This window comes from Aulonocara sp. 'chitande type north' Nkhata Bay, linkage group LG8 (assembly GCF_057382095.1).
Source record: "Aulonocara sp. 'chitande type north' Nkhata Bay isolate Kocher_YH1m ecotype deep benthic linkage group LG8, A_spYH_male_GT1.1, whole genome shotgun sequence".
NCBI lineage: Eukaryota > Metazoa > Chordata > Actinopteri > Cichliformes > Cichlidae > Aulonocara > Aulonocara sp. 'chitande type north' Nkhata Bay.
This window is the reverse complement of record NC_141351.1, coordinates 9,115,931-9,131,520: the sequence shown is the minus strand read 5'-3', so window position 1 is coordinate 9,131,520 and position 15,590 is coordinate 9,115,931. Positions and strand designations below refer to the sequence as shown.

The following is a 15,590-nucleotide window of genomic DNA, read 5'->3' as shown; positions in this document are numbered from 1 at the left end:
ACTGGCGTCAAATGTTCTTTTAATTCAGCAACCTAAATTACATTTTAAAACCCCAACTTCCTTCCCTCATCACTAACTGGCCGAGGCAGATGGCCACCCCCATCTCAGAGCCTGGTTCTGCCGGAGGTTTCTCTCTTTTAAAAGTGAGTTTTTCCTTCCCACTGTCGCCAATGTGCTTGCTCTAGGGGGTTAGTTTTTGTGCATTATTGTAGGGTCTTCACCTGACAATATAAAGCACCATGAGGGAAGTGTTGTTGGGGCTTGGCGCTGTTTCTTATCTCAAAATGTCCAATTACAACAGGACATTTTGAGTTAAGAAACAGCGTCAAACCACAAATTAAAATAAAAAATTAAATGAAAAAAAACAACTGTGACTTTGTGCTTTGTTTCATTTGCTGTAAATTTGCTAAGAATGTAATATAAGATTAGAATAGTGTTTATTTGTCTGCTTATTTATAAGGAACTCCATTAGCTTCCACAACAGTGGTTGCTAGTCTTCCTGGGGCCTAAGCCATCAAATACAATCAATTAAAATATTACACAATAAAGTGGATGCAAAATATCCACAATTTGGCTCTTACATCCACAGTGAGATTTTGCAATTGTGAAAATATAAGCATATAAATATCAATAACACTGAGGCAAAACACACCAATAATGTTGTTTAGATATTCTACTTTCCATGTTCCAGATCCCCAGAATTGATATTTTCACCGAATGGTCTTTTCTGTCTGCCAGTGTGTCATGCAGATTTCAAGATTAATAAGCGCTGACACTCAACCTGACAAAGTGTGAATTTGCCAAGGCCACTGTAACATACTTGAGCAGGGAAGTGGGACGTGGTCAGGTGCGGCCCCTTAGCGCCAAAGTGGTGGCGATTAATGAATATCCCACACCTAAATAAAGGACTTGAACTGTGCAGATTCCTGGGAATGGTAGGTTATTACAGGAACTTCTGCAAAAACTTCTCCTCCATAGTCCAGCCATTAACTGATCTACTTAGTCCAAAAGTGGATTTTATATGAAAGTGCAAAATTCCTCCTCTGCCACACTCCTGGCTGTAATCTAAAGCACAGCGTTAACATAACTTTATGGCAGTTCAGGTACTACCATAAACAAGGTATAGCGTCACATCAGCAGTGACAACATCAGTGACATCGCTTCACGTCCTTTATAAGATTTTTTTTTCCTGATGTGTCATGATTTTTAGTATTCCCCAAAATCCGTAATTAGTAATAAGCTGTTGAAAAATAAAAAGATCACCTTAAAAAAACCTAGTACACATATTCTCTGTGTTTTAATTTGATGCAGGATGAAAGCAAACATGTCACACTGATGTGTTACAGCATTTTTCTTTTTTAAATGAGTGAAGTTATCAAACCAGAAGCCAAGAGGCTTGATGTTGTGTCCAGTCCTACTGGATCCCTACTGTCTGTTTAACGAGCAGGCTGTGAAGTGTTAACAGCTCAATGTTGCTCTTTTTTTTGGCACCTGTTAGATGTTTAGTAATGATGCTGGATTCCTGATTCCTTGCAAGCTTTGTTTACTATGTAACTGAGAGACATTAGATGCAAGCAGCTTGACTCCCGGGGGCGGGTCTAGCGTTAGACGTTTTCTCACTGGCTGCGTGCGCAGAGTATTACTTTGAACAGGAATAGGAAACAAGCATTAATGAACAATACTAATCAGATGTTCTACAGCACCTGAAACATTTGAACAAGCTAAACAAACACTGGATGACTGAATAAAATTAGCACTAAATCTGGTACTTGAACACAGTGAAATCTCTTCATTTCTAACATATTTATGGCTGTGATGAACACGCAGCGCTCTGAAAATGGGCTTAGGTTAAATTTAGAAGAGGGATGAATTAAAATTTAAAAATAAACAAAAACATATTTCAAATTAATGTATGAATTTAACTGACAAATTCTGAGAGCCTGTGGGCGGGACCTATTTTCAATGGGCGGGACCTATTTTCAAACATCAAAGCAAAGAGAATGAGGCCATGACATCACAGTCACCAAAATTCTATAAATAGGGGTGAAACAGCACACTGGTCAAGCACGTTTCTTACTTACAGTCACGAGCGATTCACTAGACGAACTTTTGTTCTGCTACAGCCAACTTCAAACCCTGATTCACATTTGATTATCGAACTCACATCTGAATATCTTATTTAGTGTAACACGCTAAATTTGTTTCAAAGTTAAATATCAAAAATGAGCAATCAGGAAGGAAAACCAGAATTTGTCTTCACTCTGCCAAAGAGTGCACTCGACAACCTCATGCTGGTTAGGAAAGCCTTGCAAAACACTCTGACTGAAAACAAACTTTTAAAAGAGGGTGAAAGTAGAGCCAGACAGCAAATCAAACAGATGATGACTCAAATTTCAAACATGCGCACCAAGCTGGAGCTGTATGAGAACCAAGCTGCAGGAGTCACTGACGAATCAGTGTCGCGCAAACCGCAGGTGAGCAGCGCCACCAAAGAAAAAGAGCAACAGACGTGTTCAGATCAGGAAAAGGTCAGCAACCTTGACCTTGAGATGAACTGTCTGAAAGAGCAGCTTCAGCAGAGGGACAACGAAATCCTGATGCTGAAACAGGAGAAGGACACTCTGTCTGCCAAGTTCACGCAGCTCCAGAAACATGAAAGAGATCTGAAAGAAACTATGTGGAATGCTCTGTGGAAAGAACAAACACTGAGAGAGAATCTGGAGCAGGAGAAAAAAGTCCTGGAGGAACAAAATAAGAAACTCCTGGAAGAACAGAAAGTGGTGAATGACACAAAAGAAGAAGTCAAAGAGGCCATCACAAAATGTCAGGATGCAGAGAAAGAAGAGAAAGAACTGGAGGAGGACAAGAAAGCTCTGCAGCCACAGAGTGAGGACTCCAGCGAGATTAAAGAAAGTCAGGCAGAGACAAACATACCAGAAATGCAGACAGAACTGGACACGCAGAGAAAAGAATTAGTAGAGTCTCAGACTGAAACACAGGAGACGGCAACCCCAGAGTCGTCCTCATCTGATTGTCTGAGTGGGGAAAAGTTGTGTGTCAACAAAGTGATTGAGTTGGTGGTTTCACAGGCCATAGAACAAGTCTCCACTAAATACAAGCTCTTCACAGAGCGCCTCACTGCTGACTGCATTAGCGATCGCCTGATGGAAAAAATTTGGCCTGAAATTGAGCTGAAACATTTGGATCTATCCCCCAAATGGCTGAAAAACATAGACAAGGCCATTCTCAAGGATCTTTGCAAAAGACACAACTGCAAGGGAAAATATCTGATTTTCAATCTGAGGGAACAGCTTGATAGTATTACTGTCCCAACCTTCACCAAACACCTGTTGGCATTACCAACAAGAGTACTTAGTGTCTCTAAACACAGGGAAGAGTACCAGGAGGCTGTGAAAAATGTCACCAAAGATCTGGTAATGCACGCTATGAAGGGAGAAAATGAGGCAGCTACATGGAATGCAGGAACATCAGAGTTTATTGTACAGAGGCTTTCCCACAAGATCTGGAACAAAATTTTGTCCAAAAGCTACAAAATGTCCATGGAAAACATTGAACAACTCGGCCTGAAAGTAGCCAATGATCTCCGTGAAAAGTGGCCTTCTCCAATACTGTTAATGAGGTCAAGCAACCCAGTGGTTGACGAAGCGGTCGTCAGCATATTCAAAAAACATGCCAAGCTGAGGAGCCAAAATGTCATCTTGAGGGTTTTCTCATGTGCACGCTAAAATCGAACTGAAACGTGCACGTGATTCTGTTACAAAACTCTTAAACTGGCGTCAAATGTTCTTTTAATTCAGCAACCTAAATTACATTTTAAAACCCCAACTTCCTTCCCTCATCACTAACTGGCCGAGGCAGATGGCCACCCCCATCTCAGAGCCTGGTTCTGCCGGAGGTTTCTCTCTTTTAAAAGTGAGTTTTTCCTTCCCACTGTCGCCAATGTGCTTGCTCTAGGGGGTTAGTTTTTGTGCATTATTGTAGGGTCTTCACCTGACAATATAAAGCACCATGAGGGAAGTGTTGTTGGGGCTTGGCGCTGTTTCTTAGCTCAAAATGTCCAATTACAACAGGACATTTTGAGTTAAGAAACAGCGTCAAACCACAAATTAAAATAAAAAATTAAATGAAAAAAAACAACTGTGACTTTGTGCTTTGTTTCATTTGCTGTAAATTTGCTAAGAATGTAATATAAGATTAGAATAGTGTTTATTTGTCTGCTTATTTATAAGGAACTCCATTAGCTTCCACAACAGTGGTTGCTAGTCTTCCTGGGGCCTAAGCCATCAAATACAATCAATTAAAATATTACACAATAAAGTGGATGCAAAATATCCACAATTTGGCTCTTACATCCACAGTGAGATTTTGCAATTGTGAAAATATAAGCATATAAATATCAATAACACTGAGGCAAAACACACCAATAATGTTGTTTAGATATTCTACTTTCCATGTTCCAGATCCCCAGAATTGATATTTTCACCGAATGGTCTTTTCTGTCTGCCAGTGTGTCATGCAGATTTCAAGATTAATAAGCGCTGACACTCAACCTGACAAAGTGTGAATTTGCCAAGGCCACTGTAACATACTTGAGCAGGGAAGTGGGACGTGGTCAGGTGCGGCCCCTTAGCGCCAAAGTGGTGGCGATTAATGAATATCCCACACCTAAATAAAGGACTTGAACTGTGCAGATTCCTGGGAATGGTAGGTTATTACAGGAACTTCTGCAAAAACTTCTCCTCCATAGTCCAGCCATTAACTGATCTACTTAGTCCAAAAGTGGATTTTATATGAAAGTGCAAAATTCCTCCTCTGCCACACTCCTGGCTGTAATCTAAAGCACAGCGTTAACATAACTTTATGGCAGTTCAGGTACTACCATAAACAAGGTATAGCGTCACATCAGCAGTGACAACATCAGTGACATCGCTTCACGTCCTTTATAAGATTTTTTTTTCCTGATGTGTCATGATTTTTAGTATTCCCCAAAATCCGTAATTAGTAATAAGCTGTTGAAAAATAAAAAGATCACCTTAAAAAAAACCTAGTACACATATTCTCTGTGTTTTAATTTGATGCAGGATGAAAGCAAACATGTCACACTGATGTGTTACAGCATTTTTCTTTTTTTAAATGAGTGAAGTTATCAAACCAGAAGCCAAGAGGCTTGATGTTGTGTCCAGTCCTACTGGATCCCTACTGTCTGTTTAACGAGCAGGCTGTGAAGTGTTAACAGCTCAATGTTGCTCTTTTTTTTGGCACCTGTTAGATGTTTAGTAATGATGCTGGATTCCTGATTCCTTGCAAGCTTTGTTTACTATGTAACTGAGAGACATTAGATGCAAGCAGCTTGACTCCCGGGGGCGGGTCTAGCGTTAGACGTTTTCTCACTGGCTGCGTGCGCAGAGTATTACTTTGAACAGGAATAGGAAACAAGCATTAATGAACAATACTAATCAGATGTTCTACAGCACCTGAAACATTTGAACAAGTTAAACAAACACTGGATGACTGAATAAAATTAGCACTAAATCTGGTACTTGAACACAGTGAAATCTCTTCATTTCTAACATATTTATGGCTGTGATGAACACGCAGCGCTCTGAAAATGGGCTTAGGTTAAATTTAGAAGAGGGATGAATTAAAATTTTAAAAAAAACAAAAACATATTTCAAATTAATGTATGAATTTAACTGACAAATTCTGAGAGCCTGTGGGCGGGACCTATTTTCAATGGGCGGGACCTATTTTCAAACATCAAAGCAAAGAGAATGAGGCCATGACATCACAGTCACCAAAATTCTATAAATAGGGGTGAAACAGCACACTGGTCAAGCACGTTTCTTACTTACAGTCACGAGCGATTCACTAGACGAACTTTTGTTCTGCTACAGCCAACTTCAAACCCTGATTCACATTTGATTATCGAACTCACATCTGAATATCTTATTTAGTGTAACACGCTAAATTTGTTTCAAAGTTAAATATCAAAAATGAGCAATCAGGAAGGAAAACCAGAATTTGTCTTCACTCTGCCAAAGAGTGCACTCGACAACCTCATGCTGGTTAGGAAAGCCTTGCAAAACACTCTGACTGAAAACAAACTTTTAAAAGAGGGTGAAAGTAGAGCCAGACAGCAAATCAAACAGATGATGACTCAAATTTCAAACATGCGCACCAAGCTGGAGCTGTATGAGAACCAAGCTGCAGGAGTCACTGACGAATCAGTGTCGCGCAAACCGCAGGTGAGTAGCGCCACCAAAGAAAAAGAGCAACAGACGTGTTCAGATCAGGAAAAGGTCAGCAACCTTGACCTTGAGATGAACTGTCTGAAAGAGCAGCTTCAGCAGAGGGACAACGAAATCCTGATGCTGAAACAGGAGAAGGACACTCTGTCTGCCAAGTTCACGCAGCTCCAGAAACATGAAAGAGATCTGAAAGAAACTATGTGGAATGCTCTGTGGAAAGAACAAACACTGAGAGAGAATCTGGAGCAGGAGAAAAAAGTCCTGGAGGAACAAAATAAGAAACTCCTGGAAGAACAGAAAGTGGTGAAGGACACAAAAGAAGAAGTCAAAGAGGCCATCACAAAATGTCAGGATGCAGAGAAAGAAGAGAAAGAACTGGAGGAGGACAAGAAAGCTCTGCAGCCACAGAGTGAGGACTCCAGCGAGATTAAAGAAAGTCAGGCAGAGACAAACATACCAGAAATGCAGACAGAACTGGACACGCAGAGAAAAGAATTAGTAGAGTCTCAGACTGAAACACAGGAGACGGCAACCCCAGAGTCGTCCTCATCTGATTGTCTGAGTGGGGAAAAGTTATGTGTCAACAAAGTGATTGAGTTGGTGGTTTCACAGGCCATAGAACAAGTCTCCACTAAATACAAGCTCTTCACAGAGCGCCTCACTGCTGACTGCATTAGCGATCGCCTGATGGAAAAAATTTGGCCTGAAATTGAGCTGAAACATTTGGATCTATCCCCCAAATGGCTGAAAAACATAGACAAGGCCATTCTCAAGGATCTTTGCAAAAGACACAACTGCAAGGGAAAATATCTGATTTTCAATCTGAGGGAACAGCTTGATAGTATTACTGTCCCAACCTTCACCAAACACCTGTTGGCATTACCAACAAGAGTACTTAGTGTCTCTAAACACAGGGAAGAGTACCAGGAGGCTGTGAAAAATGTCACCAAAGATCTGGTAATGCACGCTATGAAGGGAGAAAATGAGGCAGCTACATGGAATGCAGGAACATCAGAGTTTATTGTACAGAGGCTTTCCCACAAGATCTGGAACAAAATTTTGTCCAAAAGCTACAAAATGTCCATGGAAAACATTGAACAACTCGGCCTGAAAGTAGCCAATGATCTCCGTGAAAAGTGGCCTTCTCCAATACTGTTAATGAGGTCAAGCAACCCAGTGGTTGACGAAGCGGTCGTCAGCATATTCAAAAAACATGCCAAGCTGAGGAGCCAAAATGTCATCTTGAGGGTTTTCTCATGTGCACGCTAAAATCAAACTGAAACGTGCACGTGATTCTGTTACAAAACTCTTAAACTGGCGTCAAATGTTCTTTTAATTCAGCAACCTAAATTACATTTTAAAACCCCAACTTCCTTCCCTCATCACTAACTGGCCGAGGCAGATGGCCACCCCCATCTCAGAGCCTGGTTCTGCCGGAGGTTTCTCTCTTTTAAAAGTGAGTTTTTCCTTCCCACTGTCGCCAATGTGCTTGCTCTAGGGGGTTCGTTTTTGTGCATTCTTGTAGGGTCTTCACCTGACAATATAAAGCACCATGAGGGAAGTGTTGTTGGGGCTTGGCGCTGTTTCTTAGCTCAAAATGTCCAATTACAACAGGACATTTTGAGTTAAGAAACAGCGTCAAACCACAAATTAAAATTAAAAAATTAAATTAAAAAAAACAACTGTGACTTTGTGCTTTGTTTCATTTGCTGTAAATTTGCTAAGAATGTAATATAAGATTAGAATAGTGTTTATTTGTCTGCTTATTTATAAGGAACTCCATTAGCTTCCACAACAGTGGTTGCTAGTCTTCCTGGGGCCTAAGCCATCAAATACAATCAATTAAAATATTACACAATAAAGTGGATGCAAAATATCCACAATTTGGCTCTTACATCCACAGTGAGATTTTGCAATTGTGAAAATATAAGCATATAAATATCAATAACACTGAGGCAAAACACACCAATAATGTTGTTTAGATATTCTACTTTCCATGTTCCAGATCCCCAGAATTGATATTTTCACCGAATGGTCTTTTCTGTCTGCCAGTGTGTCATGCAGATTTCAAGATTAATAAGCGCTGACACTCAACCTGACAAAGTGTGAATTTGCCAAGGCCACTGTAACATACTTGAGCAGGGAAGTGGGACGTGGTCAGGTGCGGCCCCTTAGCGCCAAAGTGGTGGCGATTAATGAATATCCCACACCTAAATAAAGGACTTGAACTGTGCAGATTCCTGGGAATGGTAGGTTATTACAGGAACTTCTGCAAAAACTTCTCCTCCATAGTCCAGCCATTAACTGATCTACTTAGTCCAAAAGTGGATTTTATATGAAAGTGCAAAATTCCTCCTCTGCCACACTCCTGGCTGTAATCTAAAGCACAGCGTTAACATAACTTTATGGCAGTTCAGGTACTACCATAAACAAGGTATAGCGTCACATCAGCAGTGACAACATCAGTGACATCGCTTCACGTCCTTTATAAGATTTTTTTTTCCTGATGTGTCATGATTTTTAGTATTCCCCAAAATCCGTAATTAGTAATAAGCTGTTGAAAAATAAAAAGATCACCTTAAAAAAAACCTAGTACACATATTCTCTGTGTTTTAATTTGATGCAGGATGAAAGCAAACATGTCACACTGATGTGTTACAGCATTTTTCTTTTTTTAATGAGTGAAGTTATCAAACCAGAAGCCAAGAGGCTTGATGTTGTGTCCAGTCCTACTGGATCCCTACTGTCTGTTTAACGAGCAGGCTGTGAAGTGTTAACAGCTCAATGTTGCTCTTTTTTTTGGCACCTGTTAGATGTTTAGTAATGATGCTGGATTCCTGATTCCTTGCAAGCTTTGTTTACTATGTAACTGAGAGACATTAGATGCAAGCAGCTTGACTCCCGGGGGCGGGTCTAGCGTTAGACGTTTTCTCACTGGCTGCGTGCGCAGAGTATTACTTTGAACAGGAATAGGAAACAAGCATTAATGAACAATACTAATCAGATGTTCTACAGCACCTGAAACATTTGAACAAGTTAAACAAACACTGGATGACTGAATAAAATTAGCACTAAATCTGGTACTTGAACACAGTGAAATCTCTTCATTTCTAACATATTTATGGCTGTGATGAACACGCAGCGCTCTGAAAATGGGCTTAGGTTAAATTTAGAAGAGGGATGAATTAAAATTTTAAAAAAAACAAAAACATATTTCAAATTAATGTATGAATTTAACTGACAAATTCTGAGAGCCTGTGGGCGGGACCTATTTTCAATGGGCGGGACCTATTTTCAAACATCAAAGCAAAGAGAATGAGGCCATGACATCACAGTCACCAAAATTCTATAAATAGGGGTGAAACAGCACACTGGTCAAGCACGTTTCTTACTTACAGTCACGAGCGATTCACTAGACGAACTTTTGTTCTGCTACAGCCAACTTCAAACCCTGATTCACATTTGATTATCGAACTCACATCTGAATATCTTATTTAGTGTAACACGCTAAATTTGTTTCAAAGTTAAATATCAAAAATGAGCAATCAGGAAGGAAAACCAGAATTTGTCTTCACTCTGCCAAAGAGTGCACTCGACAACCTCATGCTGGTTAGGAAAGCCTTGCAAAACACTCTGACTGAAAACAAACTTTTAAAAGAGGGTGAAAGTAGAGCCAGACAGCAAATCAAACAGATGATGACTCAAATTTCAAACATGCGCACCAAGCTGGAGCTGTATGAGAACCAAGCTGCAGGAGTCACTGACGAATCAGTGTCGCGCAAACCGCAGGTGAGTAGCGCCACCAAAGAAAAAGAGCAACAGACGTGTTCAGATCAGGAAAAGGTCAGCAACCTTGACCTTGAGATGAACTGTCTGAAAGAGCAGCTTCAGCAGAGGGACAACGAAATCCTGATGCTGAAACAGGAGAAGGACACTCTGTCTGCCAAGTTCACGCAGCTCCAGAAACATGAAAGAGATCTGAAAGAAACTATGTGGAATGCTCTGTGGAAAGAACAAACACTGAGAGAGAATCTGGAGCAGGAGAAAAAAGTCCTGGAGGAACAAAATAAGAAACTCCTGGAAGAACAGAAAGTGGTGAAGGACACAAAAGAAGAAGTCAAAGAGGCCATCACAAAATGTCAGGATGCAGAGAAAGAAGAGAAAGAACTGGAGGAGGACAAGAAAGCTCTGCAGCCACAGAGTGAGGACTCCAGCGAGATTAAAGAAAGTCAGGCAGAGACAAACATACCAGAAATGCAGACAGAACTGGACACGCAGAGAAAAGAATTAGTAGAGTCTCAGACTGAAACACAGGAGACGGCAACCCCAGAGTCGTCCTCATCTGATTGTCTGAGTGGGGAAAAGTTATGTGTCAACAAAGTGATTGAGTTGGTGGTTTCACAGGCCATAGAACAAGTCTCCACTAAATACAAGCTCTTCACAGAGCGCCTCACTGCTGACTGCATTAGCGATCGCCTGATGGAAAAAATTTGGCCTGAAATTGAGCTGAAACATTTGGATCTATCCCCCAAATGGCTGAAAAACATAGACAAGGCCATTCTCAAGGATCTTTGCAAAAGACACAACTGCAAGGGAAAATATCTGATTTTCAATCTGAGGGAACAGCTTGATAGTATTACTGTCCCAACCTTCACCAAACACCTGTTGGCATTACCAACAAGAGTACTTAGTGTCTCTAAACACAGGGAAGAGTACCAGGAGGCTGTGAAAAATGTCACCAAAGATCTGGTAATGCACGCTATGAAGGGAGAAAATGAGGCAGCTACATGGAATGCAGGAACATCAGAGTTTATTGTACAGAGGCTTTCCCACAAGATCTGGAACAAAATTTTGTCCAAAAGCTACAAAATGTCCATGGAAAACATTGAACAACTCGGCCTGAAAGTAGCCAATGATCTCCGTGAAAAGTGGCCTTCTCCAATACTGTTAATGAGGTCAAGCAACCCAGTGGTTGACGAAGCGGTCGTCAGCATATTCAAAAAACATGCCAAGCTGAGGAGCCAAAATGTCATCTTGAGGGTTTTCTCATGTGCACGCTAAAATCGAACTGAAACGTGCACGTGATTCTGTTACAAAACTCTTAAACTGGCGTCAAATGTTCTTTTAATTCAGCAACCTAAATTACATTTTAAAACCCCAACTTCCTTCCCTCATCACTAACTGGCCGAGGCAGATGGCCACCCCCATCTCAGAGCCTGGTTCTGCCGGAGGTTTCTCTCTTTTAAAAGTGAGTTTTTCCTTCCCACTGTCGCCAATGTGCTTGCTCTAGGGGGTTCGTTTTTGTGCATTCTTGTAGGGTCTTCACCTGACAATATAAAGCACCATGAGGGAAGTGTTGTTGGGGCTTGGCGCTGTTTCTTATCTCAAAATGTCCAATTACAACAGGACATTTTGAGTTAAGAAACAGCGTCAAACCACAAATTAAAATTAAAAAATTAAATTAAAAAAAACAACTGTGACTTTGTGCTTTGTTTCATTTGCTGTAAATTTGCTAAGAATGTAATATAAGATTAGAATAGTGTTTATTTGTCTGCTTATTTATAAGGAACTCCATTAGCTTCCACAACAGTGGTTGCTAGTCTTCCTGGGGCCTAAGCCATCAAATACAATCAATTAAAATATTACACAATAAAGTGGATGCAAAATATCCACAATTTGGCTCTTACATCCACAGTGAGATTTTGCAATTGTGAAAATATAAGCATATAAATATCAATAACACTGAGGCAAAACACACCAATAATGTTGTTTAGATATTCTACTTTCCATGTTCCAGATCCCCAGAATTGATATTTTCACCGAATGGTCTTTTCTGTCTGCCAGTGTGTCATGCAGATTTCAAGATTAATAAGCGCTGACACTCAACCTGACAAAGTGTGAATTTGCCAAGGCCACTGTAACATACTTGAGCAGGGAAGTGGGACGTGGTCAGGTGCGGCCCCTTAGCGCCAAAGTGGTGGCGATTAATGAATATCCCACACCTAAATAAAGGACTTGAACTGTGCAGATTCCTGGGAATGGTAGGTTATTACAGGAACTTCTGCAAAAACTTCTCCTCCATAGTCCAGCCATTAACTGATCTACTTAGTCCAAAAGTGGATTTTATATGAAAGTGCAAAATTCCTCCTCTGCCACACTCCTGGCTGTAATCTAAAGCACAGCGTTAACATAACTTTATGGCAGTTCAGGTACTACCATAAACAAGGTATAGCGTCACATCAGCAGTGACAACATCAGTGACATCGCTTCACGTCCTTTATAAGATTTTTTTTTCCTGATGTGTCATGATTTTTAGTATTCCCCAAAATCCGTAATTAGTAATAAGCTGTTGAAAAATAAAAAGATCACCTTAAAAAAACCTAGTACACATATTCTCTGTGTTTTAATTTGATGCAGGATGAAAGCAAACATGTCACACTGATGTGTTACAGCATTTTTCTTTTTTTAAATGAGTGAAGTTATCAAACCAGAAGCCAAGAGGCTTGATGTTGTGTCCAGTCCTACTGGATCCCTACTGTCTGTTTAACGAGCAGGCTGTGAAGTGTTAACAGCTCAATGTTGCTCTTTTTTTTGGCACCTGTTAGATGTTTAGTAATGATGCTGGATTCCTGATTCCTTGCAAGCTTTGTTTACTATGTAACTGAGAGACATTAGATGCAAGCAGCTTGACTCCCGGGGGCGGGTCTAGCGTTAGACGTTTTCTCACTGGCTGCGTGCGCAGAGTATTACTTTGAACAGGAATAGGAAACAAGCATTAATGAACAATACTAATCAGATGTTCTACAGCACCTGAAACATTTGAACAAGCTAAACAAACACTGGATGACTGAATAAAATTAGCACTAAATCTGGTACTTGAACACAGTGAAATCTCTTCATTTCTAACATATTTATGGCTGTGATGAACACGCAGCGCTCTGAAAATGGGCTTAGGTTAAATTTAGAAGAGGGATGAATTAAAATTAAAAAAAAAACAAAAACATATTTCAAATTAATGTATGAATTTAACTGACAAATTCTGAGAGCCTGTGGGCGGGACCTATTTTCAATGGGCGGGACCTATTTTCAAACATCAAAGCAAAGAGAATGAGGCCATGACATCACAGTCACCAAAATTCTATAAATAGGGGTGAAACAGCACACTGGTCAAGCACGTTTCTTACTTACAGTCACGAGCGATTCACTAGACGAACTTTTGTTCTGCTACAGCCAACTTCAAACCCTGATTCACATTTGATTATCGAACTCACATCTGAATATCTTATTTAGTGTAACACGCTAAATTTGTTTCAAAGTTAAATATCAAAAATGAGCAATCAGGAAGGAAAACCAGAATTTGTCTTCACTCTGCCAAAGAGTGCACTCGACAACCTCATGCTGGTTAGGAAAGCCTTGCAAAACACTCTGACTGAAAACAAACTTTTAAAAGAGGGTGAAAGTAGAGCCAGACAGCAAATCAAACAGATGATGACTCAAATTTCAAACATGCGCACCAAGCTGGAGCTGTATGAGAACCAAGCTGCAGGAGTCACTGACGAATCAGTGTCGCGCAAACCGCAGGTGAGCAGCGCCACCAAAGAAAAAGAGCAACAGACGTGTTCAGATCAGGAAAAGGTCAGCAACCTTGACCTTGAGATGAACTGTCTGAAAGAGCAGCTTCAGCAGAGGGACAACGAAATCCTGATGCTGAAACAGGAGAAGGACACTCTGTCTGCCAAGTTCACGCAGCTCCAGAAACATGAAAGAGATCTGAAAGAAACTATGTGGAATGCTCTGTGGAAAGAACAAACACTGAGAGAGAATCTGGAGCAGGAGAAAAAAGTCCTGGAGGAACAAAATAAGAAACTCCTGGAAGAACAGAAAGTGGTGAAGGACACAAAAGAAGAAGTCAAAGAGGCCATCACAAAATGTCAGGATGCAGAGAAAGAAGAGAAAGAACTGGAGGAGGACAAGAAAGCTCTGCAGCCACAGAGTGAGGACTCCAGCGAGATTAAAGAAAGTCAGGCAGAGACAAACATACCAGAAATGCAGACAGAACTGGACACGCAGAGAAAAGAATTAGTAGAGTCTCAGACTGAAACACAGGAGACGGCAACCCCAGAGTCGTCCTCATCTGATTGTCTGAGTGGGGAAAAGTTGTGTGTCAACAAAGTGATTGAGTTGGTGGTTTCACAGGCCATAGAACAAGTCTCCACTAAATACAAGCTCTTCACAGAGCGCCTCACTGCTGACTGCATTAGCGATCGCCTGATGGAAAAAATTTGGCCTGAAATTGAGCTGAAACATTTGGATCTATCCCCCAAATGGCTGAAAAACATAGACAAGGCCATTCTCAAGGATCTTTGCAAAAGACACAACTGCAAGGGAAAATATCTGATTTTCAATCTGAGGGAACAGCTTGATAGTATTACTGTCCCAACCTTCACCAAACACCTGTTGGCATTACCAACAAGAGTACTTAGTGTCTCTAAACACAGGGAAGAGTACCAGGAGGCTGTGAAAAATGTCACCAAAGATCTGGTAATGCACGCTATGAAGGGAGAAAATGAGGCAGCTACATGGAATGCAGGAACATCAGAGTTTATTGTACAGAGGCTTTCCCACAAGATCTGGAACAAAATTTTGTCCAAAAGCTACAAAATGTCCATGGAAAACATTGAACAACTCGGCCTGAAAGTAGCCAATGATCTCCGTGAAAAGTGGCCTTCTCCAATACTGTTAATGAGGTCAAGCAACCCAGTGGTTGACGAAGCGGTCGTCAGCATATTCAAAAAACATGCCAAGCTGAGGAGCCAAAATGTCATCTTGAGGGTTTTCTCATGTGCACGCTAAAATCGAACTGAAACGTGCACGTGATTCTGTTACAAAACTCTTAAACTGGCGTCAAATGTTCTTTTAATTCAGCAACCTAAATTACATTTTAAAACCCCAACTTCCTTCCCTCATCACTAACTGGCCGAGGCAGATGGCCACCCCCATCTCAGAGCCTGGTTCTGCCGGAGGTTTCTCTCTTTTAAAAGTGAGTTTTTCCTTCCCACTGTCGCCAATGTGCTTGCTCTAGGGGGTTCGTTTTTGTGCATTATTGTAGGGTCTTCACCTGACAATATAAAGCACCATGAGGGAAGTGTTGTTGGGGCTTGGCGCTGTTTCTTATCTCAAAATGTCCAATTACAACAGGACATTTTGAGTTAAGAAACAGCGTCAAACCACAAATTAAAATAAAAAAATTAAATAAAAAAAAACAACTGTGACTTTGTGCTTTGTTTCATTTGCTGTAAATTTGCTAAGAATGTAATATAA

The 15,590-nt window shown here is 40.7% G+C and overlaps 4 protein-coding genes across 4 annotated transcripts; all 4 read left to right on the top strand.

The window, feature by feature from the left end:
- Positions 1-340: 340 nt before the first annotated feature.
- Positions 341-4,085, top strand: LOC147323129 (uncharacterized). Its single transcript, XM_086303310.1, has one exon. It carries the CDS (start codon positions 2,223-2,225, stop codon positions 3,744-3,746), a length of 1,524 nt encoding a protein of 507 aa, XP_086159436.1. The 5' UTR covers positions 341-2,222; the 3' UTR covers positions 3,747-4,085.
- A 1,556-nt stretch (positions 4,086-5,641) lies between these two features.
- On the top strand, positions 5,642-7,890 carry LOC147323128 (uncharacterized). The gene has a single exon (XM_086303309.1). The coding sequence runs from the start codon at positions 6,015-6,017 to the stop codon at positions 7,536-7,538; it is 1,524 nt and encodes a 507-aa protein (XP_086159435.1). The 5' UTR covers positions 5,642-6,014; the 3' UTR covers positions 7,539-7,890.
- A 1,544-nt stretch (positions 7,891-9,434) lies between these two features.
- On the top strand, positions 9,435-11,673 carry LOC147323127 (uncharacterized). Its single transcript, XM_086303308.1, has one exon. It carries the CDS (start codon positions 9,807-9,809, stop codon positions 11,328-11,330), a length of 1,524 nt encoding a protein of 507 aa, XP_086159434.1. The 5' UTR covers positions 9,435-9,806; the 3' UTR covers positions 11,331-11,673.
- A 992-nt stretch (positions 11,674-12,665) lies between these two features.
- On the top strand, positions 12,666-15,422 carry LOC147323126 (uncharacterized). Its single transcript, XM_086303306.1, has one exon. The coding sequence runs from the start codon at positions 13,599-13,601 to the stop codon at positions 15,120-15,122; it is 1,524 nt and encodes a 507-aa protein (XP_086159432.1). The 5' UTR covers positions 12,666-13,598; the 3' UTR covers positions 15,123-15,422.
- Positions 15,423-15,590: the final 168 nt, after the last annotated feature.